The sequence below is a fragment of the Typopeltis vanoorti genome, chromosome 13 (genome assembly GCF_054136105.1).
Source record: "Typopeltis vanoorti isolate ZY-2024b chromosome 13, IOZ_Tvanoo_1.0, whole genome shotgun sequence".
In the NCBI taxonomy this organism is placed as follows: domain Eukaryota; kingdom Metazoa; phylum Arthropoda; class Arachnida; order Uropygi; family Thelyphonidae; genus Typopeltis; species Typopeltis vanoorti.
The window spans coordinates 114,372,476-114,398,805 of NC_143561.1; the positions used below are offsets into that span (position 1 = coordinate 114,372,476).

At 36.2% G+C, this 26,330-nt stretch overlaps 1 protein-coding gene across 1 annotated transcript in view; it reads right to left on the reverse strand.

Annotated features, from left to right (window-relative positions):
* LOC150100480 (protein Wnt-11-like) overlaps positions 1–26,330 on the reverse strand; it is a 113,055-nt gene that overhangs the window by 20,704 nt on the left and 66,021 nt on the right. Inside the window, exon 5 of the mRNA XM_090402663.1 lies at positions 19,453–19,745. Within this exon, the coding sequence (XP_090258789.1) occupies positions 19,453–19,745 (293 nt within the window). The remainder of the gene's footprint in view (positions 1–19,452; positions 19,746–26,330) is intronic.

Sequence of the window (26,330 nt, forward strand, 5' to 3'; positions counted from 1 at the left end):
GTCACTTATCCAAATCGCTCTGAAGCACCAGTACATCTGCATCATTTCTAATAACTTTTCCCCAGCTTATCATCTGCAAACAGCTGAATATCAGCTTGCAGACCACTCGCAATATCATTAACAAACAAATTAAACGGCAATGGTCCTAGAACAGAAACCTATGGGACTTCACTGGCAACTTTCCTCCAGAGAAACATGGCACCTCTATACACCACCGTTTGATATCGATTAGAAAGTCAGTTTGCTATCCAATCAACCAACTGAATTTCCGATCCCAATTGCCGTAACTTATACACCAGCTTATTATGTGGTAGCCTGTCAAATGCCTTTCTAGAAGGTGAAACATTTTCCCAAAGCATATATCTTAAATATACCAGGATCTGTTGCCAGTTTCTCACTGAATGCCATTTCCCACTGAATATAACGCAAAATACGAAAAAAATACAAGTATCGGAAACAAAAAAATACGCTAGGACATGTCTTGTTTCGGGGGGTGGGGAGCTGTTCCCGAAAATCAGGAACGAATGGCCACCATAAATTAACATCAAGTATGGTAAAGGTTGACTGGTGCCTTAGAAAAAAAAAAAAAAAAAAAACTATTATGCTACTTTCAGATAAAAATGATACAGGTATAATTCTCACCGAAGGTGTTTACATATATATCACAAAGTATTTAAGTCTGAATACTTTGTACTAACTCTAGATATCAAGCTTCAAACAAATTTCATGAGCACACATCGATGAGAAGGAAATCAGAAGAATATGTGTTGTACTTCCCTGCGTATAATTACTGGCATGTAATGGCTTTATGGAGGGCAAGGAAACGTTTATTTTAACGCCGATTCCTGTTGGATAGTCGTGTCTTACGCATCAAGGACAAAAAACTTAGTCACGCACTGCATGTTTTCAACAGGTGGGGCTGCCTGCTACCTTTAGCCTTTTATTAAGAAACAAAAATACTAATCACAGCGCCCCCAGCACGGAACTCTGCCTTGAAATGACCTTTGACTTTTCTATCACAGCCTGGGTGGTAAATGGTTCTCTAATACAGCACCTCTCCTCTGTGTTCCATTTGTCTCAATTTTTCTGGGCGCTCACTCGACGCCCTATGTTGGGACTGTTTCGTACCCTTAGGCAGCAACGCTTCTGTAGCAAGTTCTCCAGCAGGGTCAACAGTTGTGGAAACGACAATCACTGGTTTCAATAACTCATTATATATATATATATATATATATATATATATATATATATATATATATATATATAATACCTATCTAAAGGAAATATTTCCTTTCTACAAACCGAAGCTTATTTCACTTAACAAAAATGTAAGGTGTTTGGGTAATTCTCTGATGATTCTATAAATTCGCGCTTGTCAGTTCACTATCCTCACTATAGGCAAAGCAGGGGAATTGCCTACAGTATGTAATACAGCCAAGATTAAAAGCTATCCTTTCTTCGGCCATATGTTAACAAAATTCCATTACTTATTTCTTTAGATTTATCGACTAATTTCTCTGGAGTGCACACAATTTCAAATAACATACATAAAATAATGCCGATGAGATTTATGGGATTTTTTTATTTATTTTTATTTTTTATTAGTAATAGTCCATACTATTATCTGAAAGATTCGTTTATATTAAATTATAAGTTTAATAAAATAAATAAATTATATTTCAGATGGTTGCAGGAGCTCAAACCCTGCCATCATCCGAAATTAGTGATATGTATCCTTTTAGGAAATCTTTCAGACGCTTGTGATAACCGCACTACACAAGCAAATGACCATTTTTAAGTCCAACATATTAATACTAAGAAAATGAAAGTGTGCATAATATTTTTTTCAGTTTCAATAAAATATTCTTAAGTTAGTGCACTTACTCCAAAGATGATAACTGAACAAAGTGCTGCACTATAGCCTCTGAGTCAGTTACTATGCTTCTTACGACGAAGAGGACAATCCGATCAAACGTGTCGTTAATTCTGGAGCATTACAGATTCCTTGATAGGAAAATCACGAAATCCAGAATTCAACGAGGCATTCGCTATGAGACGTCTTACATTATCCGTTACAGCAATTTTATTCTTTCCCACGAATTCTACAACTCTGTTGGTGTATCTTGAAAGAAACATGAAAAGGTGGCATCAAATGCAAGCATCTACAAGCAAAAATAATTCCAGGACGAAACGTGTTTGTTAGGAATGCATGCAGTAACCAAAAGCTTATTTATAATATCAAAGCGACAGTAATTTCTGCACAATTGCGTCGAAAAGCTTCTTAGCTCGCTCCAAGTAGGTATCTAATGCCTAGTTGCTTTCCTCTTCAATCCAGAACCATTTTTCCAACAACTGGTTATACCACATGGCTCAGTTGGATGCGCATTTTTTTCTCTGTTTCCTTTCCATAATAAATGGAACTGAGTTCAACATTATACTGTGAGCAGTTCTCATTTTGACACTTGCTCTTTGTCCCCATAAAATGAAGCGAGTTTCTACATTCGTAAATGAAAACTCAATAATGCTTTTGCGTTAATTTACAAAATAACTTTGCTATCGGTAATAATTCTGTAGGTCTCGCTGTTTCGTGAGAAGTAGTTATCCTCTAATTCAAACAAGAAAAACATTACTGTATAAATGGAATGCATACAACTAATATATAATCAGTAAGGGGGTACACATAACTAAAGAGGCTTAAAATATGGACTCGTTGAATTAAGCAATAGGACAATAGGAAAAAAAGGTAAATTACGCAGGCACCTCAGTAGTGCCTGGTCCTCCTTTAGCCCCGATCACATTTTCTCCACAACTAAATCTGCGGTCGACCAGTGTAATAAGTATTTTGGATCATTCTATTTGAAGTGTGACCATAACCCATTGGTAATTCGGTTATGCACCAGACATTTTAAAGCTGGTCGACCTCCCTCAAATGAGTGTCGGTGGCCTCCCAGGACGTTATCCTGCTGTGGTGGCACCAGGGTCGGCGCTACCATTTAGGCAAAGGGCGCAAGCCTTCAAGCTATGCTTTATTCATACTTTACTAAAATATCAAAATTAAATAGTGATATATGATTTAGGTATCGATTCTTTTTCCTTATCCTTCACACATCACACTATTTTACTATTTAACTCTTGGTTCTTTTTTGTTCCTTACCTAAATGATTTGAACTTACCGCTATTAAAAATTCAGTTAAGATAAATATTTCAAAACGTTAGAATTTTAAAATATTAAATTTCGGTATTTTATAACTTTTTTTTTTTTGTAAATGAATTATAACAGAGAATTTTCAAATTAATTAAAAAAGAAAATAAAAAGCCCTATTAATTTAACCTGAAAGACAATTTTATTTTGTTTAATGTCAATTAGAAACATTTTAGTTTATGAAATAAGGGGCGCACTTGTAAACTTTGCCTAGGACGCTAAATAACCTGGCACCATCAACTTTTCATCTAAGAATGACATAAGATGGTGGATTTCGGTACACTGAGCCGAGTAGCAATGTCACGGACAAAAAGACCACTGATGTGACACCCAACTACCGACCCATATTGGAAATTTTCAGTTCAGCTGAAAATTTTATTATTATTATCAGACTTACGCCGACACTCCCTGAATGGGACGTAAGATGTCCAAATACTTTTGTCAACATGATGTACGTATATAATCTTATCTATAAATTGCGTATGTTATCCTAACTGATTTGCCCGGTTTCCAGCTGAAAACCTTTCTACCACCGTGAGAGACCGACTAACTCACCTTCCATTAAAAAAACCTAGTCCTAAGTTTTTTGCAACTTTACTTATAACTAGTCCCAGGCCAAAGGACTGTTTATAAAGATCTGGGTCTTTATAACCATCTCATTAGTCTAAGTACTTCCGTTGGCTGTAGCTGCAAAAGCAATGCTGGCCAAGTGGACAGTTTGTTGGTTCGAATCCCGCTACGGGCATGGATGTTTGTAAATGTCTTCAGGTGGGAGAATTTCATTTTCCGGAGTCAGACGACCGTCTCGCTTATTGAAGACCTGAAATAACGTGTAAAAATTCTGTTCCTAGAGGTGAGTTTCCGGATTGTTTTGGAAAAAAAAAAAAAAAAATCTTTACCCTACGGCACTAACCAAGGCATTGGCGCACCCAGGGAGAGGGCCAAGGGGTCCTGCCCCCCTCCCCCCACCAAAAAAAAAAGAAAAAGGAAAAAATACTAGAAAATTTTCCAAAAATCTTTTCCTAATTAAAATTCTTTATTTTTTAATTTATGTTGTGTCGTGTCTTCTATTTCTATACTACTTATGAATTAGCGGTCACATAAGGGGAATACCCTCTGGCTCTCGGGGAATCACGGCCGTTGTGAACGCAAAGCGAACGAAGTTGTGCTCGGGCAATACTTTGCCCGAGTCGGGCCAGAGATCACGGGTATCATGTATTGGCTATCACTGCAGATGCTCAGTCATAGGTCGTATGCAATGCGTTGTGTGTACTCTCAAATCCTCTACTCAAATCGTTCCCACCCCCCCAAGATTAAATCATGAGTGCTCTTCCCCCCTCCCCCCAAGATTAAATCTTGAGTACTCGGCCGCCTCCAAGATTAAATCCCGAGTGCGCCACTGAACCAAGGTTTACAAACTTTAGTGAGTCACAAAGCACTTAATGCACGATATCCATTTATAATGATCACAACTATTATTTTCATTCAAATTAATGGCTTACGGAAGCAATTTTAGATTCTGAGAAAACACTGTTAGAGATCGAGATAAACAGTGACTAAGAAAAAACAGGAGAATCAAATTATTTCAAAAATTTGTTCTGTTTCGATTGACAACTCTGCGCATAAACAGACATATCTATCACTTCTTATCAGTTTGATAATATCGCACCCTAAGATGCAAAACAGATGTCAGCGTTTCCTATTTTTCAGTAATTTCTAAGATAGGCGATATAGTATGGCCTTTTGATTATAAAAACCATTTTCTTTATGGTTATTTTAAATTAATTGAAGTTCCCTCATGTATACTTATGCGTACTGCGTGGCACAGTTAACAGACTTAATACGACGTCGATAAGTTGTGATAGCAAGGATGTATGAGAAATTAATTGAAGTAAGCAACGATTATATTCACTTTACTGTAATGAACTGAGCCCAACGTCATGTTCTCAATGTGAATATTTTGCCCTATATTATCACTCTACACTGCACTATTCAATGTCTGTACAAAACCATCCACTGCACTGTATTTATTATTAAGTGTGTGTGTGTGTTCATTTGGTTTGGCAGGATAATGTGCTACTTCGTAAGAGATGGGCTAAATCACAATAAGTCGTAAAGCCCATATACGAATCCTCTCATCATACCAAGAATTGAACTCAAATCTTTTCCAGTCGAAAGGGACATGTTCATTGTTTCTTTCAACTGTCCTACAGGAATATCGTGAGTGCGAAAATAGCCGTTATTACTTGCCGGGTGGCTAACCGTACTTCTTGCCATTTGTCACGCGTCCCGGAATTAATTAAGCGAGGAATTTAAAAAAAAAAAAAAAAAAATTCGTAAGCCAGAACCTGTAAATAAAGTATTAATTCGTTTTTGGGTCACTGTTGCTACTCTGTTTTTGGTTGTTACATTACAGCAATGGACAGATCATCTTTATAAAAGTCCAAGTGATTCATTCAATTTGGGTTCTAATTTCGCAGACCGATCGAAGGGCTTCTGACTTAATTTCCAATCCTCACCTTTTCGTGGTACACCCTGTTAGGTATCTACCTGGATACTGAACGAACAAGGACGGACTGACAATTTGGGATTTAGCCGACCGAATTATATTCTTATTGGCTTAAACCACAATATAAAATTATGGTACAACATGACAGAATTTCATACCAGCTGGGGCATCGCCCGGTTAAAAGCCCCCCAGTTGTTTTTGCCAGGGAACCAGGACGAACAGCTAAAATCAGCTAGTGGAACAAATCCTGAAACACACCCCAACTCAACACTAGAGTTCAAGATTGGCACTATCAACATAACAAGCCTGAATGGCAAAGAAATGGCGCTAGCTGATGAATTGGAAAGTACCAGATCGACATAATAGGGATGACTGAAACAAAAACAAAAAAAAAAAAAAAAAAAAATGGGAATATAACAAAGATCTTTATTTAAGTTTCATAGATCTGGAAAAGGCATATGACAAGGTGCCAAGAGAGAAGCTGTTCAAAATGCTACATTTGTATGGTGCCAATGGGGCATTTTATCAAGCAATACTTAGTCTTTATTTGATTCGTAAGTCAGCAGTTAGAATTAAAGCACGTACAGGAAGGTGGTTTAATATTAAATCTGGTGTCAGACAAGGATGTACATTATCTCCTCTGTTATTCATTATCTATATGAAACACATTACGAAGGAAAGTGGTATTAAACGTGATATCAAAATTGGAAATGTTAATCTCAGCTCTTTGTTTTATGCGGATGATGTTATACTCATAAATAAATCCACTACAAGTCTGCAAGATTCCCTGACTAAAGTGAATAACTGTTGTAATAGATAATGTATGAAGGTCAGAAATAACACGACAAAGACAATGAAAATAGGCAGAAGCATTGAAAATATCAACTGCATTGTGAATGGAAAGTCTATAGAACAAGTGAAAATATTTCAGCTACTTAGGCAGGATTTTTAATGAAGATGGTAAATTAAATATCGAAATAGACAACAGAATCAACAAAGCTGGTATGGTAGGAAGTCAACTGAATAAAAGAGAAATTAGCTGTATACAAGTCAGTGTTCAAGCCAATTTTAATTCATGGATCTGAGGACTGGGTTAGAAATAAAACACTTGACGAAAGACTAGACACCACAGATATATATGAGTCCTGAGAAAGATTGGGGTTGAGGGGGGTGAACAGATGACATAAATGTCAGTTATCATATTCAAAAATAGGATATTAGGAAAGAACCTGACATTAGCATCTAGGAATATGTGTGTGTTAGCAGAGCTAATCTCAGATGGTATGATCACTTAAACAGAATGGAAGAGGAAAGATTAGCAAAACAAGTGTTCTCTGCCAGGTTTGCAGGAAAAAGACCCAGAGAAAGACCAAGATATAGGTGGATTGATACAGTAAAAAGTGCCTTAGAAGATAGAAATATAAAATCTGATAATGTTGGAGGTTTGACAGGTAACAGATTGATTTGGAGTAAAATGATAGACAGGAAGTTAGTAATGATGTAACTTTTCATGTAGTACTATCATAATATCCTGTACCCATTGAGGGTACATGTCAGGAATTTGATGATGATGATTGCACTTAAAAATCCTTACAAGAATGTGTCAAACTTCCTCAATCTAGATTCAAATCGGGTCGTTTAGTGGCAAAACGCTTTGATACATTTTATTATTTGATTTTATTACACAGAGTAATAAGTCCGCCCCAGGTTCCTATCTAGAATCTGCCGAGTCATCTCAATTTTTATTTCAATCGAATGATTTTTATTGTCTGAACTAGATGGAACGATATAAAAGAATACTAAATGAATTGCGTCCAGTTTAAAAGACAACAAAGGGTGGAAGACTTGTGTAGTAGTATTCTTGTATGCATTTGCCAAAAAACTGTACTTTTTTTTCCTCCGGTTAAAAAAAAAAAAAAAAGAGAGAGAGAGAGAGTAAGGAATGGATGCATTTCTTCTTCAGCAAATGAAAGAAAATAAGGTTATCTAGACTATTTTGAAACCCGTACGCAGCGGGTACACGACAACTGGGTGATTCACAATGGGCGACGGTTAACTGGGTGACCGTCATGTGGGCGACATCAACTTACAAATTTTTGCACGCTTAGCAGGTATACGATTTGGCGGATTTTTTTTTTTTTTTGTAAAATATATATAAATATAAATATGGTTAAGACTTATGAGGTATGAACTATGAGTTATGTGTTATTTCCACATAATTGAAAAAAAAAAAAGACTAAAAATAATCCAGACCTAACAAAAATTTGAGCAAAAGAGGGAGAGAGAGTAAAAATGTGCCATCCACAAATAATTCATTCATTCTTTGGCTCCACATTGCATGCTTTTCACGACCAAAAATTAATAGTCATTATGATATTAAACAAAAATATTTATTAACTAGCGAACTCATTTTTTGCATGGGAAATTTAATATAACTTTTATACAAGTTCGTAATTCTACACAATAAAAATAAACTTAATTATATGCGAGAATTTTATGTTTATACCGTTCTTTTAACTCGTTTCTCAAAAAAAAAAAAATTATTTAAATTTACTGGGTAGTAGATCAATAGAATAGCATTGCATATTTGTCTACTATTTTATCGCCCAGATGTCCGGCGTCCACTTCGCCATTGCCCGGTTGACCGTGTCCCTACGCGGCTGGAGTGTTATTTCAAAAAATAGGATGCTTCATCGACTGTGTTTTGCATCGCAACATAGTTTTATTAGTCCTCCAAAAATCGCTTGCCAGTTATTTTTCATGGGGAGATTTGTTATTATTATTTTAACGGTGTCTCCATGGAGTCAAAAGACTCATCGCAGGAGACCCGACATCGACACACTAACCATTATTTACACAATACTTGTCATACCTCTCCTTAAATTCATTCACAGTTGAAGCATTCACAACCACCTCTGGCAAAGCGCAAAGCATTCCACCCATTCACAACCCTCCAAGTAAAAAATCTAGTCTAACACCCTTGTTAACCACACTCTTACACAATCTCCAGGGATGGTCCCTCCTTCTCTCACATCTTGCACTGGTCTTAAAAATATCATCAGTATCAATCCTGTAAAATCCCTTTAACGATTTGAATACCTCTATCATATCTCCTCTCCTACGTCTATCAGCTGGTTTTTGGAGCCCACAGATCGTCAATCTATCCTCATAGGGAACATCCCACAGACCTGCAACAATCTTTGTAACCCGCCTCTGAATCCTCTCCACCACTTCCGCATCACCAAGAAATCCTGGCGACCAGATCTGTGCACAATAGTCCAAATGCGGCCTTATTAATGCCTTATAGAGTGGAACAATAACTTCCCTATCCCTGCTTGTTAGTATGTTCCTCAACAACCATGTAATTTGATATGATGTTTTGGCAATCTTTGCAATATGCCCTTTAAACTTAAGTTCTCTGTCCGCAATAACTCCCAAGTCTCTTGTCTCATCAACTTCCTGCAGTTCAGTTCCGTTAATATAGTAAACAGCATGCGATGTCATCCTCCCGAAGTGCACCACCTTACACTTAGCCACTTGAACTGACAGCCATTTACCTCAGTCCATACCGTCAGCCTATTTAAGTCATCCTGTAAAATATTTACATCATTTGAATTGATTATCGCTCTTCCCAATTTTGCATCATCAGCAAACAAGTGGATATTTTCATTCAAGGTATTTCCAATATCACTGATGTACAAATTAAACAATAGAGGACCAAGCACTGAGCCCTCAGGTACACCACTAGTCACTTGCCTTTTCCTGGACTCAGCTTCCCCGTAAACCACTCTTTGATATCTGTCCACTAGCCATCCTTTAATCCAAATCACTATCTTCGGATCCATACCCATTTGCTCTAATTTATGTAACAGAGTTCCATGTGGAATCCTGTCAAAAGCTTTTGCAAAGTCAAGCAGTATCACTGAGTAAGGATTTCCTTTATCCAACTCCACTGTTACTTTATTATAGAAAGTAAGCAAATTACTTAGGCAAGACCTACCCTTCACAAAACCATGTTGCCCCTTATAAAGTATCATATTGCTGTCCACCCAGTCCTGAATTCTAATTTTAACCAATTTCTCCAAAATCTTTACCACCACTCCAGATATATTGATTGGTCTATAATTTGCAACCTCAGTCTTAGAGCCGCCCTTGTGCAACGGAACTATTTCCCCCTCTTTCCACTCTTTTGGTACTTTACCACTACTGAGGCTTAAATTAAACATCCTGGTTAGAGGAGTTGCTAATTCTCTTGCACATTTAGTTCTGCATTTTGCTTATCTTCATTTTATAATGGGGTTTCGAGGGGCTTGATCACAACTATTGCTTGTATGCACGTGGGGAGAAGCAATCCTAGTATGGATATTGCTATCGTGTATATTCAAGGGAATTACGTTCATTTATTATGAATATCCTTAATTAAAAAAAAAAGTTGCATAAGATAGGAGTTTTCTCCTCCCCCTCTCCCGCCAAGCTCCGTAGCAAAGTTTATTTTCGGGTATCACTCATTCAAATACGAAACGAAATTTTGTAATAACTCTTCCAAGCCATGGATACCCGTCAACGTTTAAGTACACCAGATGTTTGGCACTAATTCTTCAAATCATTGTTGCATTACAATGACGGGAGCTGGAGGAAACGAATTCACCAAAAAAAAAAAATTATTTTTTGTTTTATTTTGTTCTTCGACTTAACTGTAGCGAGGAAGGGAGTACCTGTAAAGTGTAGAGATGTCGGGTGAAATTCTTATTCTTCGAAATTTTTCTTTCTACGTGAGCAGCTTCTGCAAGTATACATTTGTAAAGAGAAATACTTAGGAGCTAACAGCATCTGCAATTGGATGGACTACTTCAGTTTTTAAATTTTGGTGCCCCATACACGAGTGGGGTTAGATGATGTTTTGGCGTAAATCCGTAAAGCAAAGGCGGGATCCGTCAGCATGTACACAACTACTGTGGCGATGGCAGTCAAAACGAGTTTATGAGGTGCTTTAACAGCATGCGATGGTCTCGTATTTGTTTTCTCTCAAAGTAGGGAATTGAATCAGAAGCAATTATGTGCGTTTTTCAACAGAATTCTTCTATAAAAAATCCTCTATTATAGGAAGTAAACTTAAAAGCTGTTTCTGAGTAAGTACCTATTACATTGGTTTTGTTCGACTATCATTATGCAATTAATTTAAATTGGGCATCCTTTAAAGAGTTGTCACTTTCGTTATTGTTGTTTGGAATTAAAGCTGAAACAGCTAACTATGAAACCGTGTACAGTGTTAAGTGATGTGTTCTTCTGGTTTGCAGGATAAAAAAGGAGGAATCTCCTAAGGGAAAACCCTCCACTTACTTATGAGAACGACTAACTCACCTTCAGATGAAAGCCATTATTAAAGTTTTAAGAGTCCTAGACGAGATTCGAATCCACGTCTTTCCAACCAAGGACATCGTCGATATCGACAGACAAGATGTGGTTTAATTTTGGAGGCGTAATATTAACAATTCAGACTAGCTGGAAATTGCCTTTTTATGCGAATTCTATCATTGAAATGTTAGTAGGGGTTCATATTTAAAAAAAAAAAATAAAAATACAGTAGGTGGCTAAGGATTAGATAATTGGAGAACTGTGCAGAGACGCCAAATGGACGCCTTTTTCAAGCCTATAATAAGTAGGATAACGGTCTCACACAGTGTGAGGCAATTCGTCTTTCATCTAAAAGCATTCCCAAACATCCATGCCCATGATTGGATTTGAGCTCACACCTTGCTAGTCAGGATACTGTTCACCCGTACAAATCTGTTAAGTCATTTTCATCTGCTCTCTTATGGGGTGGAGGGGAGAGAAAAGCGCGATGAATTTTGATGCATTTCATTGGTATTACCACACAATAGAGTTCGTTGAAAATAACATGTATCACTGACTAATGGTGATTCTCACGAAAAGAAATATAGACAATCCAAAATTCAACTCCGAACAAATTGACTGTGTGTGTAAACGTTATAAAAGCGTAAATTTAAGCCTAATCTTTAATTCCGTTTTTACGAGGGTGGTCTGAAAAGTTCTCGGCCTAAGAATAAAAATTTAAAAAAAACTTTAATTTTTAATTTCAAAATTATTTTTATTTTTCAATATAATCTCCCTTATGACTAATGCATTTATTCCAGCGATGCTCCAGCGCCATTATCCCATTTCTGTAGTGGTTCTCAGTAAGACCTGCAATCACCTCTTGATTCGAAGAAAAACGCCGACCAGCGAGGAAGAGTTTTAGTGTTGGGAAGAGACAGAAGTCTGAGGGAGCCAAATCTGGGGAATAGGGTGGATGTTCCAACAATTCGTAGTGCAGATCCCTTAATTTTCCCCATTGCCAAAACACCTTTGTGGGCAGGTGCATTGTCCTGATGAAAGATTATTTTTTCCCCTGCAAACCCAGCTTTACTCACGAATTTTTTCGTCTAATCTGGTTAAAAGATCGGAATAATATTCCCCGGTTATTGTTTTACCCTTTTCAAGATAATTAATAAACAAAATTCCGATGCCATTACCTTTACTGCTGATGGAACCGACTTTGTCTTCTTTGGCGCTGAACAACCGGCTCTTCTGTCCACTGTTTTGATTCTGGTGGATCCAAGTCTCATCAATAGATTCTCATCTCATCAATTCATACAAAATATATCCTACACGTTCTTTTGAAATGCCTATAGTCTCAGCAATTTCACGCACTTTGACTCGTCGGTCATCCAATACAATATCGTGCACTTAATCAATGATTTCTGTTGTTGTTACACTTTTTGGACATCCTTCAACTCGGCAGCCCATTTCTTAATTGTCGAAAACGAAGAAGAAGAGTGGCCCATAAACTTTTATGAACTTCAATTAATTTCTTTTGGCGCCAAACCTTCTTTTACAAAGAATTTTTATAACTGCACGATCAGGGGCGGCTCGTGCATAGGCACTGCGGAACTGCAGCACCTCCCAATTTTTCTCGATATGTAAATATATATATGTAAATATATATATATATATATATATATATATATAAATTTATTTATTTATATTTGCTTTTAATATTTAATTTTATCATCAACAATCCTATACAATTCAATTTATTTTGTATAAAAAATAATAAAAATCCATCTTGTAGCACTTAGGAGGGCGAAGGACGCTAGCAGCACTGTGTTTACCACAGTGTCATATTGCTACGCGCGCAAGCATATGCACGTCATAGTGAGATGCGAGCTATTAGCATAATGCGGCACTGTCCGTCGCGCAGTTCCACTGTTGTTTATATGCAGTTTGCGCCAGTAGTAGAGGGTTCGTAGTGCTTATCGTGTTTACTCTGTCTCTTTAAATATTGGGACATTACAATTAAATGATTTAATTGTAATGTCCAAAAATTGTAAATCCATTCCTTTATTACAATTAAAGGAATGGATTTTATTTTTAAGTAATTTGAAGTATACCAAACTGTATAATTTTATCGATAATAAACAATATTTTTTCATGCTTAATTTTTTTTTAAAATTTTACCATAATTTTGATATTTTATCCAAACACGTATACACTGTATTTACAGTGTGTATGTATATTTCGAAAGTTGCAGCATCCCCACGATTTCAAGCCACGAGCCGCTACTGTGCACGATACTCAATTCTATCCATTTCAAGGGATACAGACAACACTTTTGCTTCAGTAGCTGTATAAAACAAACTACAGTACTTGATAGAATGACTTGCAATTTCACATGGATTATTATGACAGATGTACCAACTTAGAAAAAAAAAATCTTGCCGAGATAGTATTGTCGAGGCCAAGAACATGTCAGACCACCCTCGTACTGGTAAAACGATTTTCTAATCGTTTCAGCTGATACCATTTTAATAGCAAAACCATGTCTGCAGTATTTTTGTGCTACAAACGGCTCTGGATTGTGAAAATCTTAATTGTTTCTTTACTTGGGACATAATTTTATCTTTCCAAATTCCTGTCACTGAAAGTGATATGACTCCAAAAATATTCGTAGAAATTTTTAAATACCAAATCGCATGAAATTCCATTTAACTAGATATTATTATTAAATTTTCCGTGCAAAATAAATATCGTCCGACTGAAATTAAAAGACAACTCATTTGTGTCAAAGTCTAGTAGATAATCTAAATACTAAATTTAATTAAATCTCGTACTTTCGGAATGTTTTGCTAAAACGTTCAGTGTCATTGAGCTACTAATTTTTGTAGAGATCCTAAATATTTATTTTTAACATAATATACGTCCAGCTAAACCCGGAAGGATAACAAACGCGAGGGCGGACGATTAATTTTTTATTGTACATTTTTCAAAACACACATTTAATCATGATGTAAAACGAAGAGATTCTGAAGTATCAACAACAAAGAATTACACTGACAGAACTTGGTAAGAAACTCAGCTTCAAATCATTGAAATTGAAAGAGAATGGCTGATTAGTTCACGTAATTATTTCTAATTAGTTCAATATTTTGGCTATAACAAAGCGATCAATTGATCACACGGAATGCAGAATCACCGATGAAAGAGTATTCCACCAAACTACACTTCCGAAATCCGGATAAGGTTTACTAGTGTTTATTTGCCATACTGCTTGTCACACTCTTACAATACACACCTGACCCAGTTTTATTACCGATGGTTTGAAAATAACTCCCGCCTTGTTGATTTGTTTATGATTCTTCGGTCTACTCACTCCAGTAATTAGCTACATATAAAACGAGTTTTTGTCGTTAATAGCCAAACATTTCTCTGAGGAATTTTAAGATAAAATAATTCCTAGATAATTATTTATACGGCAATTTTAGCCTGTTTTCGTTTAGGAGTGTCCCTTATTTTAAATACATTGGCTTTTTACTCAAGAATTTTTTTAGGGCATTATAAGTGTCTTTTAGAGGTAAATATATGCAGACCAATAGAAGGAAGAAATTTTGCGCATACCTTGTTTGGATGTCTTCGTTCTCCATACTTCAGCTGTTAGGCCGTTAAGGGGGGGGGGGAGAGTAGGAAACGTGGAGGGGTTGTTTGAGGCAAGGTGAGAAATATATATATATTATATTTAAGGGCGCTTCTTTGGAAAAAGGAAAGGATTTATGTGAAACAGGGCACAGCATACCATTTTTAGCCAAAATGATATTTTTCTATCAGATTAAGCAGATATAAACTAAAACAAAAAATATCAGGGTATTAATTTTCACTTTTCCTTCTTGAATTTTGGAATCTGTAATATTTTCCGGTATGGAATTAATAGTTTTCTAAAGGCTTTATCTCTACTTCTGAAAACAGTTGACACTCAGAACTAACTTTCTTTGTCATGTTTAATTTTAATTCCCTATATGCTGATGAAATCAAACCGCCACTCGTATTTTTTGAAAAGACAACCTCCAGCAGGTATTTTCCATCTCACATAATCTTTTCATTAACATGTTGAGTTTCATCAATTGCAAGTTAAGATCGAGCAGTTTGGCTGTCTGCCAATGGCGAGGGATGAAAGTTTCCGAAAGAAAAGCCTCGCCTGGATGAGGAATGGGACCTTCAATACGGGCTAAGTGACCAACTAAGGTTGTGTTCTTTTTTTTTTTTTTTTTAATACTTCTTACTTGGCATCCAAGGAGGGGGTTGTTTTTCGAATGCAAGTCTTCCCTAAGGTCGTGGTCGCAAGAAGCTTCCATTTTTCTATATTTTTGAAAAATTGGGAATAAAATCCTATAGTATCTTGATGAAAGATGCCTGCATACCCTCGTTAGGTCGGAAGAAAGGAGAAAACTATTATTGGTTCGATTCTAGTCCCGGACTAGAGAAATTTTTCTATGCCAGTTCCCAAATTAGTACATCACTGGAGCAGATTAGCGGTGTTTTCTTTCTCTCAGACACTCGGCGTTTTAATCTTGCAACTTCCTAAAAATGTATCATAGAACTCACAATGCTTTACACAATAATATTATTTAGGTTTAAGGAGCACAAGATGATGGCAATTATTCGTGTTTTCGTCTAAGCACGCCTGCTACAAATATCAAGTACTCTGCTAGCGATGACTGGATGTCAACTAATCTACAAGTTAGGGATAAAGTGTGTGGCCTATTTTCCGTGTGCCATTAAAAGGCAGATTTATTTTATTTTTGTTGATCTTAAAAAAATCTCGAGCTAATTTCGCTAGTTACCATTAATTAATTAATCAATAGTAATAAATAAATTAATATTAATTACATCATTTCAACAAAATAGCAGAAGTTTGTTCTGATGTCCTTCAGTAAATGAGTGAACTCCTAGTGAGAGTTATTTGTAGGTGTGATTATGATGTTAATCGCGCCTGCAAGGAGAAACAACTACGATCATAAATGGGGATAAGAATAAATAATAGTTAATATAATTATTAATTAATAATTAGTTAGCTGGAAATGCAAAAATGAACTTCTGCAGTTTGAGCGCGTGAATTATCAGCGAGCGTTCTATCTTCATTCTTACATGGTAAGAGGAATCTTTAGATGTTTTTTTTTTTTCCCCAATTGAAGACGATATTGCCGATCTCATACAAAGAGCAGGGTTTTCCAACTCACCTACAGGCAAATCGGCTAGAAAACTAAAGCAGTTGACAGACAAAAATATTGGTGGGTGGTAGATGGGTGATTAAGTAGTGAGATGGCGAGTTGTGTAGTGTTTTTCCGCGATGGATTCTTGCAAATGTCATATAACAAAATCATAACGAAATCAGGAAGTGATGATTCTTTTTACTGAGTTTTTACACCTGGAATGGCGAATTAAAAGATTGGTAACATCCCATTTCAAATTAAGAGGAATAACTTCAGTAGGTAACTAATCAAACTGTACTCTGAAATCCAAGACAGCAAGCCTTGCACTTTTATTTTTACGTTTACATCGTAGTTCAGCAGCACAAGATTTCAGTTAAAATGCATAACAAATAAAGACTTATCAAAAACCGCGTTCATGATGAAGATTGGCACAAACGATTAAAAAAAAAAGAAGAAGAAGAAAGAAATGGTTCAGTAACATAAAATGAAATTAAAAATCAAACAATAATAATAATAAAAATATTTCACAAAATTATCTACTCGAGGAGAAGCAAAAATTTAGGATTTTGCGAGATGTGATACATCGGTTGCTGGGAATAGCGAAACAATACTAATCGCGACACATGAATTGAAACACAGATTTTCTCAAACGAGTACGGGCAATAGCAGGAGATAAACCTTATTAAACATTTTCATGAGATTTGAAATATTACGATCTCGAAATGTATTTGCTGAGGACATTATGAAGTACTAGGTTGAGTTCTACAGCTTTGAGTCGCCAGTAAACCAATGTTCAACCTTGCAGTATAACAGACAAACATTAAACTAGCATAAATCCCGCCCTGGTTCCTGTTAGACTGACACTTTTCTGGTGATTTTTTTTTTTTTTTGTTAACTTCTGTTAGAAAAGTTTTCTCGTTAAAACGTTAAAATGATTGGTCTACATTCAACAGTAAACTATAAAATATCTTGTATCATGTAATATTCATGTTATGCATGCACAATGAGCTGTTTTCAGTTCTGAAAAAAAAAAAGTTACTGTCATCTCACTTTTTTTTTCTTTTCTTTTTTGCAACATGCAGATTAATACCTTTCTTCCCAAGGCCTACTGACGAAAGAAACAAGCGAAATCAGATGCAAGATCCCTAAGCAATTCATAGACCCAGCGCGACTAATCGTTAACGCCAAGGCTGGAAGACCTGGCTTCAAATCATGGAGAATTTAATTGAAACTAAATCAGGATATATGAAATTGACAGATATAGCAGGTTAGATGGATATGATTAATTTCCCTCTACTAGCACTAATTAGGTTTCTATGAAAAACTTAATTAGTGCTATAAGGGCAGTTTCATGCTCTCTCCCCCATTAAATCACGACGTCAATGTTTGCACATTCATATTTCTGAATAACGTTACTTTATTATACATCTATCATACATCTGCATGCAAAAACAAATGAGAGATAACTTGTTATATTCTGTGAACCATATTTTAAATTACGAAATTTGATCTGTAATAGTTGATAGTTCTACTTGTTGTAGCAGTGCAATCTTTTAGTTAGCAAGCAAAACAGCAATAGAAGACTACAACAAGTAGAACTATCAACTATTACAGATCAAATTTCGTAATTTAAAATATGGTTCACAGAATATAACAAGTTATCTCTCATTTGTTTTTGCATACAGATGTATGATAGATGTATAATAGTCTTTGTGGATAAATGTGCTTAATAAAATTCCTTCATACATTTCTGTTTCGACTTCATTTGGGTTAAATGAAGGCCGTCAATATATCAGTACGCTTACAACAGGGTAGTCTTGGTATGTTAGAATTTTCACAATGGTTTTGAGATCTTTGCTAAAAATTGCGTAATCAGTTTTAATTTAATTTATAGAATTAAAACCAAGTAATTCATGAAGGCAGACTGGAGATTTCTTGATATTTTTATTCTGTTCTTGAGACATTATTTTGCCTTTTCACGATACAAAAAACCAAGCGAAACGGGTAGAAATATCAAACCAGACGAGGGCATTCAAATTCAATAATATTAGTAGAATTATGTGAATTTATATTCACATAATTCTACTAATATTATTAATTAGAAGAGCCTCCAGTCGGTATAGGCTGAGCTACCGACCCTTTGGTCGGTAAGACCTGGGTTTGATTCCCGTCCATGACGTGAGAAACCTTTATCTGGTCTATTTCGACTAAAGGTGAGTTAGCCGGTCTCAATACGATGGTAGAGGATTCTTTCTTTCACCAGAAAACTCTTGTTTTTTCGTCCCTCAGAACAGGCAAACCGGTTCAGTGGACACACACGGACTTGGTCATAAGGTACATATACATATTAATCCCACATTGTGTGGACTCAACCTACCCCCCCCCCTAATGGGACGGAGAAGAAAGAGGGGGGAGGAACCCCATACGAATAAAATAAAATAAATGAGTATTATCGATAAAATATACGATGTTAAAAGCATTAAAATGTATTACTTCATAATGTTCCTCAATATGAAACCTAAGCTAAAATTAAACTTAAAAATAACATCAGCCTTTTTGCCATTTAACTGATCATGTTTTATTCTAACATCAACCACTACGACTGTTGTGTTTATCTAAATTTAAAAAAAATAATAATAATCAATTAAATATAAGTTGCAATGGAACAGTCAAATATATCCAATGAGAATGTTACGTTAAATAGATAACGTATGCAATGAAATAAATGTTAAGTCAAACTATGATTGTTAATAAGTAATACAGAAATGATCCAAGAATTATAACACAATGGATCCCGAATCCCGTTCACTGTTTCTTTCTACTGCAAATTCCAATCCCATCTAAGGGACGTATCCTTATAAAGTCTTCTTTCTCTAGGCGAGTTATAGACTCAAAGCGTTGTACAACTTTATACACAGCATTCAAATAGGACAAAATAAACGAAAACCGAGTGATAGTCAAAGTAAAGTGGCACTGATTTTATTAAAATATGGAAACCTGTGGCCTAAAGACATCAACTCTGGATGATGTAATGAGCTGATTAAACAGAAGTTCTAACTAGTGCAAGATACGGCAAGAATAATCCCCCCCCCCCCCAATACACACAATTTTCCCTTTTTGTGAAAAGGAGTGTATAACTCACCCTAAGAAAATATACTGAAAGTGAATTTGGCCAAATACATATAAAAATAGCTTACCTGCCATACGTGCCAAGAGATCCTACCCTTGGGTCTAGCATACAATAATCTGGAGATTTTGTGACGTAAATTAAATCATCTTTCTGGTACATACTTTGTTGACTGTTGGCTGGCATGAGCTTACGTCGCATCCCAGCGTGTCGAGCTACTACTTCCGTAGCAATATAGTACTTTCGTTTCAATCGCTCAGCTACTACGCGGAGATCGGGTAGGGCTCTCCAACATGTCTTGATGTTACAGGCTCCTGACACGCCATGGCATTTGCACTCTGTCTGGAGACTATTTCGAATTGCCTGAAAAAAACATGAAAACACATTTTGAGTGTGACGTAATTCATAAGAATGAAATGGCGCGCGCATATTTTAATGCTAAAGTTTTCCAATAAGATAGTGTTGAAATATCTACCGATATAAGCCTTCCGATATCTACAACTTTGGAGAAGGCTGAAAAAATGAAATGATTCAAAGCAACTGCCTCTGCTGACGCAATATGCTCTAATATGATTTGGCTTTTCACTTATTGGGAAGAGGAAACAAATTCTGGAAGTGTTCGAAGTCCCCCGAAATCATCCTCACTGATCTTCCAATTACAAGATCGAACAAACCATAACTGGTACATTGACAGCATGAATAGGTTCCCGGAACAAACATTCTTTGCAGGAGACTTCAAAGGGTAGAATGATATAGGAATAGCTTTTTATTGCTATATATCTGCCACCCATTAACCCAGCCATGCTTAGTGAAAACTTGACATAACGGTCCCAAGCCCGGATAAATGGGAAAGGTTGAGCGCAGGGTTAGCAACCCAGTCTCAGAAAAAAACCTTTGCTATACAAACTGAAACCTTCCAAAATGTGATAGCGGATGAAGAAAATAGAACACGAACTGCCACGAACACGAGGCACCTCCGTGAAAGCCCTTCTGAGGAAGCAGAGGTGTGGAAGAAAGTGACAGACACCTCACCAAAAGACAAGCTTAGACTGGGATGTTGGAATGTTTGAAACTGGGAAGACGTACCAAGTCTCAAGAGTCCTAGACAATACAGATTAGAAATAATGGGATTAAGCGAAACGAAATGGATAGGAACTGGAAAAATCAAATTAAACTCTGGTCACTACTTAATCTACTCTGGGAACCAAAATACGTTGCACTAATGATGACAAAGAAAGCTCACGGAGTGGAACCCAATATCCGAAAGAACACTAAACGCTAGATTTAAAGCCGGCAAGCAGAACATCCCAATAACTGCTATATATGCACCAACAAATGATGCGATCCAGGAAGAAAAGGATGATTTTTATAACATGCTACAGAGAAGTATAGAAACAACAAATAAAAAAGATGTGCAACTTATAATTGGAGACTTTAATACTAAGGTTGGAAATGATAATACGAATAAAGAAACTGTTATGGTAAAGTATGCAGAAGGAGAAATAAATGAAAATGGAGTGTTACTTGTAGACTTTTGTATGTTCAATCAGCTTGTAATAGGAGGGAGTCTCTTCCAACATAAAAAAATACACAAGTGCACATGGACAGCACCAGACAGAAAGACAAAGAACCAAATAGACCATGTACTTATATCAAGGAATTGGAGAAAATCACTCCTGGATGTCAGAGTTAAAAGAGGAGCCGGGGCATATTCAGATCACTTTCTCCTAACAGCTACTATGAAAGTAAAAATATTTAAAAATAAACAAACAGTGCACAATTGGAAGAGGTTTAGAATTAAAAAACTCAAAAACAAAGAGATTAGAAATAAACTTATAACAACTCTATGGGATAAACTCGAAAAAAGAGAAGGAGATAACATTAGTACTGATATATTGTACTAATACAGACAAGGAATGGATATCAGAAAGCATCAAATTAAAAATAGAGGAGAGAGATAGAATAAAAGAGAAACTGTTACAGATTGGCGAAAATGTTGAACAAGAACAAGCAGAAAGATATAAAGAATTAACAAAGAAATAAAAAGAAGTGCAAGAAATGATCAAGGAAAATACACAGAGAATCTAGCACAAGAGGCAGAGGATGCTGCATATATAAATGATACTAGAAAGTTGTATGATATTACAAGGAAATTAAGTGGAAAAAGAAACAAATGGATAGTTCCTATATACAATAAAGAAGGAAAACTATTATTAAATGAAAAAGAATAGATAAATAGATGGGTGGAATTCTTCTCGGAGAAATTTCAAGAAATGACTGATGGTGACCAGAGCCTAGAATTAAATGAACAAAATGTATCATTAGATATAAATTTCAACGAAATAACAAAAATAGAAATTACAAAGGCAATAACCCAGATCAAAACAGGTAAAGAACCGGGAGTAGACAACATACCAGGCGATATACTAAAAGCAAATCCAAAACTTAGAGCAGAGATATTATATCCCTTACTAAACGAGATATGGTGGAAAGAAGAATAGCCTATGGAATGGAATACTGGATTACTGGTTAAATTACCCAAAAAAGGGAACCTATCTGAATGCAAAAATTGGAGAGGTATCACATTGCTGAGTGTTATAAGTAAAATACTAGCAAGGATAATACTAGAAAGAATCAAAATAGAAAAACAACTAAGACCAGAACAGGCAGGATTTAGAGCCAATAGATCATGCACCGACCACATTGCTATTTTACGAATTATCATAGAACAATCATTTGAATGGCAGGCAAGCTTATATTTAAATTTTATCGATTTTGAACAAGCTTTCGACAGTATAAAAACATCTTCCCTATGGAAGTTACTTAGAAATTATGGACTCCCAGAAAAAATAATAAGAATAATTTAAAAAACGTATGAAGATTTTGAAATTAAAGTAATACATGGAAATACCCTCTCAGAACCATTTAAAACAAAGACAGGAGTAAGGCAAGATTGTATACTCTCCCTACTATGTTTTTAATTGTCGTAGACTAGGTGATGAGAAAAGTATCTCATGGAAATACAGGATTACTTCAATGGTTACTTCAAAACCAACTCCACGATCTTGAAAGTAAGCAAAATCTAGATCGTGGAGTTAGGATAAATAAAACAATGTTGATGAAAATAAATGCAAGGCAAAATAAACAAATAACAATAGAAGAAATACCGCTTAAAGAAGTAGAACAATTCATATACCTTGGTTCAACAGTATCAATAAAAGGAGGAACTACTGAAGATATAAATACAAGGAAACAGCTGGCTTATTCAACTTTCAACCAACTTAGAAATATTTGGAAAAACAAGAATTTGTCTATAAAAACTAAAATGAGAATATTTAACTCAAATGTAAAGGCAATACTAATGTATGGATCAGAAACTTGGATGTTAAACAAAAAGATAGTTAACAGTGCCCAGATCTTCCTAAACAAATGTTTAAGAATGATTCTGGGAATATATTGGCCAAAACAAATATCAAACGAAGAACTATGGTAGAGAACAAACCAGAAACCCATGTTGCAACAGATACGCGAAAGGTTGGGACATGTGTTGAGGAAAGAAGATAAAATAATAGTAAAGCAGGCTCTAGATTGGAACCCACAGGGTAAAAGAAGGCGAGAAAGTCCAAGAGAAACATGGAAAAGAATAATACTGAAAGAAACAACAAATATTAATATTAATAAAAACTGGAACCAAATAAAAGCAGAAGCAAAAAACAGAGTCCGGTGGAAAATGGTGGTGGAAGACCTATGCTCCCAGGTGGAGTGAAGAGGATTAAGTTAAGTACAGTAAATATCTGCCACCCATTAAAACTGCGAGGTCATATATTTAGGTGCTTAGAAGTACTGGTGTGTGTGTGTGTTGCACTTAATTTGGAGCAATTAGCCAGAATAGTTTAATGGTTCTTGTGCTTATCAAGTAGCGGGTGTTACTGTCTTTCTAGACAGAAAAGCGAGATTGGTCTGTCGCTTATGAGATGCGTCCCCAAAGTGTGAATCATATTTACTTGCGGTATTTGTAGTTCAAGGTAAAGGAAATATCAACAAATTTGTCATACACGTGCACTGGAAGTAATGTATAAAAAATCATAATAAATAAATAAAAAATAATTAAACCCCATATTTCTAAATATGAATGCAAGAATTTCTTTCGAATAAAAAAAAAAAATAAGCATGTGGATGCCTTCGCCAAGATTCCATCGCCATTCAGTGTAATAAATTTCTTACAATATGTTAAATCACAGTTACATTATGGATATAAAACTTTCGGCTTTCTCTACTGCAAAATGCAACTATCCTCGTTTTGTGTAATAGAACTACATTTCAGTTATTCGAATCGAACTAATTTTCAGTTTCTATTCGACCAATATGAATTAGTTATTTTCATTAATTCTGCAGAGATTTGAAATTACATTTATTATGCGAAAATCAACTAAAATTTGATTTGCTGGGTCATTTCCTTTTCTCCCGACTGAATGCTTTGTGGCAAATACCACTACGACGTAGGTAATGCGAGTCATGCAAGTGGATGTGTTATCTTCGTATCAGAAAACTTGGGCTGACCATTAAAGGGAGGAGAGCAACACCTGAGCTTGGGCTTCCGTCAAGAACCAGACCACCCAGCTCAGAAATAAAAGACACACTCAAGCTGGTCACAAGTGTGTGTGGTCTGCGTGGCCTGGTGATCGATCCGTTCTGCCTGGAGGCAAACTTAATTAGTACAGTTTGCTGGGCCTCATCTATAATTTCACTACAGCACTAACATGATAATTTACTCCTCGAATATGTCGCGCAGCGTTCTTGGCGCTAATCGGTCTCCGACTGATTTACACCAACTACAGGGTTTGTCCGCATCGCTGCGTTGTGGGTGGTGAGGTCTGTCTGCCCGGAGAGATGTTCACAACGAAATTAACTGAAACTATTACAGCAGTTCCCGACAGTTTTTTCAAGCCGTGACTAACAACAATGATGCACATAAGGTTGTCAAAAGCGCCACCTAGTGATCTTTCTCTCTCTTGGAATGTATGTACTGATACCAGCTTATTGTCTCTTATACTCGATCAATATTCGAAAAGAATTTGTAATCGTTCATCGAAGAGAAAACCAAGCAATACCCCCAGGAAAAGAATTTGTTGCACCAAACACGTTAATCATCAAAGCGGCTTTAATTAGCCGCTCCGAGATTAGGATGTGTAGATGTTCAGATTTATTCTAGAAATCAACGATAAGCAAGGAGGGAATTGGGGTACGGATGCTCGAAAGTTGATGTTAAATGTACATAATTGTGTGCTTAATTAAAAATAAGTAATTTGAGAGCCTGATTGTAAAACAATAATTCAAACAATGAAGGCATCGTAATAAAGCTAATTGGCTTTTTAATAAGAACAATTTGGAAAGATTATCTTCTGTATATTTTTGGAAAGAAAAGATGACATTTATCTATCGATAGACATTATGGTGGGTTTCATTAGATGCCACTGGAGACAAGATCCGAGTTAAAATCCGTCGACGCTAGTAGGAAGTATTTTCTTCCCTTCTTTAAGGCACAAACACCTAAGCTGGCCTTTTCTTAATGAAGATCCACTCCCGGAACGGACAATTGGCAAACTAGTATATAAAATAGCACCTTATCATCGCAAAAATTATTCTTAAGAAATTAAGTTATCTAGTGAAGAGCTCAATGGGCATGGAAAGTGATGGATGACATTGCTTCAAATAATTGCTTAGGAAGCATTATTTCGTCACGCTTCAATTCATTGAAAAGACTCGCATTCGTGCTATAAATGCGAAAAAATATCTAGCAAAGCAGTTCTGTCTCAGAAAAGCAGTGGAGTGCTTCTTCCTGCGACTGTTTTCGGGAAAGAGCCATAAACTACTGTTTAGCCCGCCACTAACTGCTAGATACAGGCTCTAGCAGTTAGTGGCGGGTTAACTTGACATATCAGTTTCGAAATAGACGTGGTATATAAAGGCCTCGCCTACTCCCTATAAGGGAATAAAAGGCGTTAGCTGATTTATTTTTTTTTTATATAACCGATAAAAAGCAGCTTCAAATATAACAACGAAATTGAACACATATTCTGGCTTCTTGAAATCAATAGCGACATGCAAAAACTAACCGCTTATACGTAATTTTGAAGGGGGGGGGAATACCAGTCACTGCGCCATTGGTGTCATGAGGAATAAACTTCGAACCCAATTTATTCTAACAGCATACAAATGTCGTGCTAATTTACATCCTCTGTCCAAAAAGAAACCAAACTTTTCGAAAATAGAAGAAACTAGTGGCGCCACCTGTTGTATCTTTTTGTTGTCCAAAGCGGCAACCTTTTTTAGTGTTGTGTCAACTGTTTATGACATTTGTTTCATTAGAAGCCGAGTTATAGTGCCAAGAGTGACTGTGTTTTTGACGAATGGTCGGAAAACGAGTTTCAAACAGAGAGCTGCGATTGACTTTTGTGTTAAACTTAACACAAAAGTTAAACTACTGAAACGCATCAAATGCTTCAAAAAGCATACGGTGATGAATGCTTACCCCGTACTCAAGTTTAAGAGTGGTTTAAGTGATTTCAAAGTGGTCGTGAGACACTTGAAGACGACGAAAAGCCGAGCAGTTCCAAAAACTGGACTGGGCAAAGTTAACCTTCAAAAAGTGCGTAATTTCATCAAAGAAAACCCGAAATCGTCCGTGAGATTGAAGATGAATTGGGGATTCCGAAATCAACTTTGCACAACATTTTGATCGAGAGTTTGAGCCTTCGTAAATTGAATTATCGATTTGTTCCTTGAAACAATCGTTATTGGTGACAGAACGTAGTGTTTTAAGTATGAGCCTGAAAGAAAGCGCTGGGTGGAGACCACCAGAAGAAGGGCATCCGAAAAAAAGTTGCTTGGAGAAGTCAAAAAGTAAAGACAATGCTGATTTGTTTCTACGATCACAAGGGTATTATC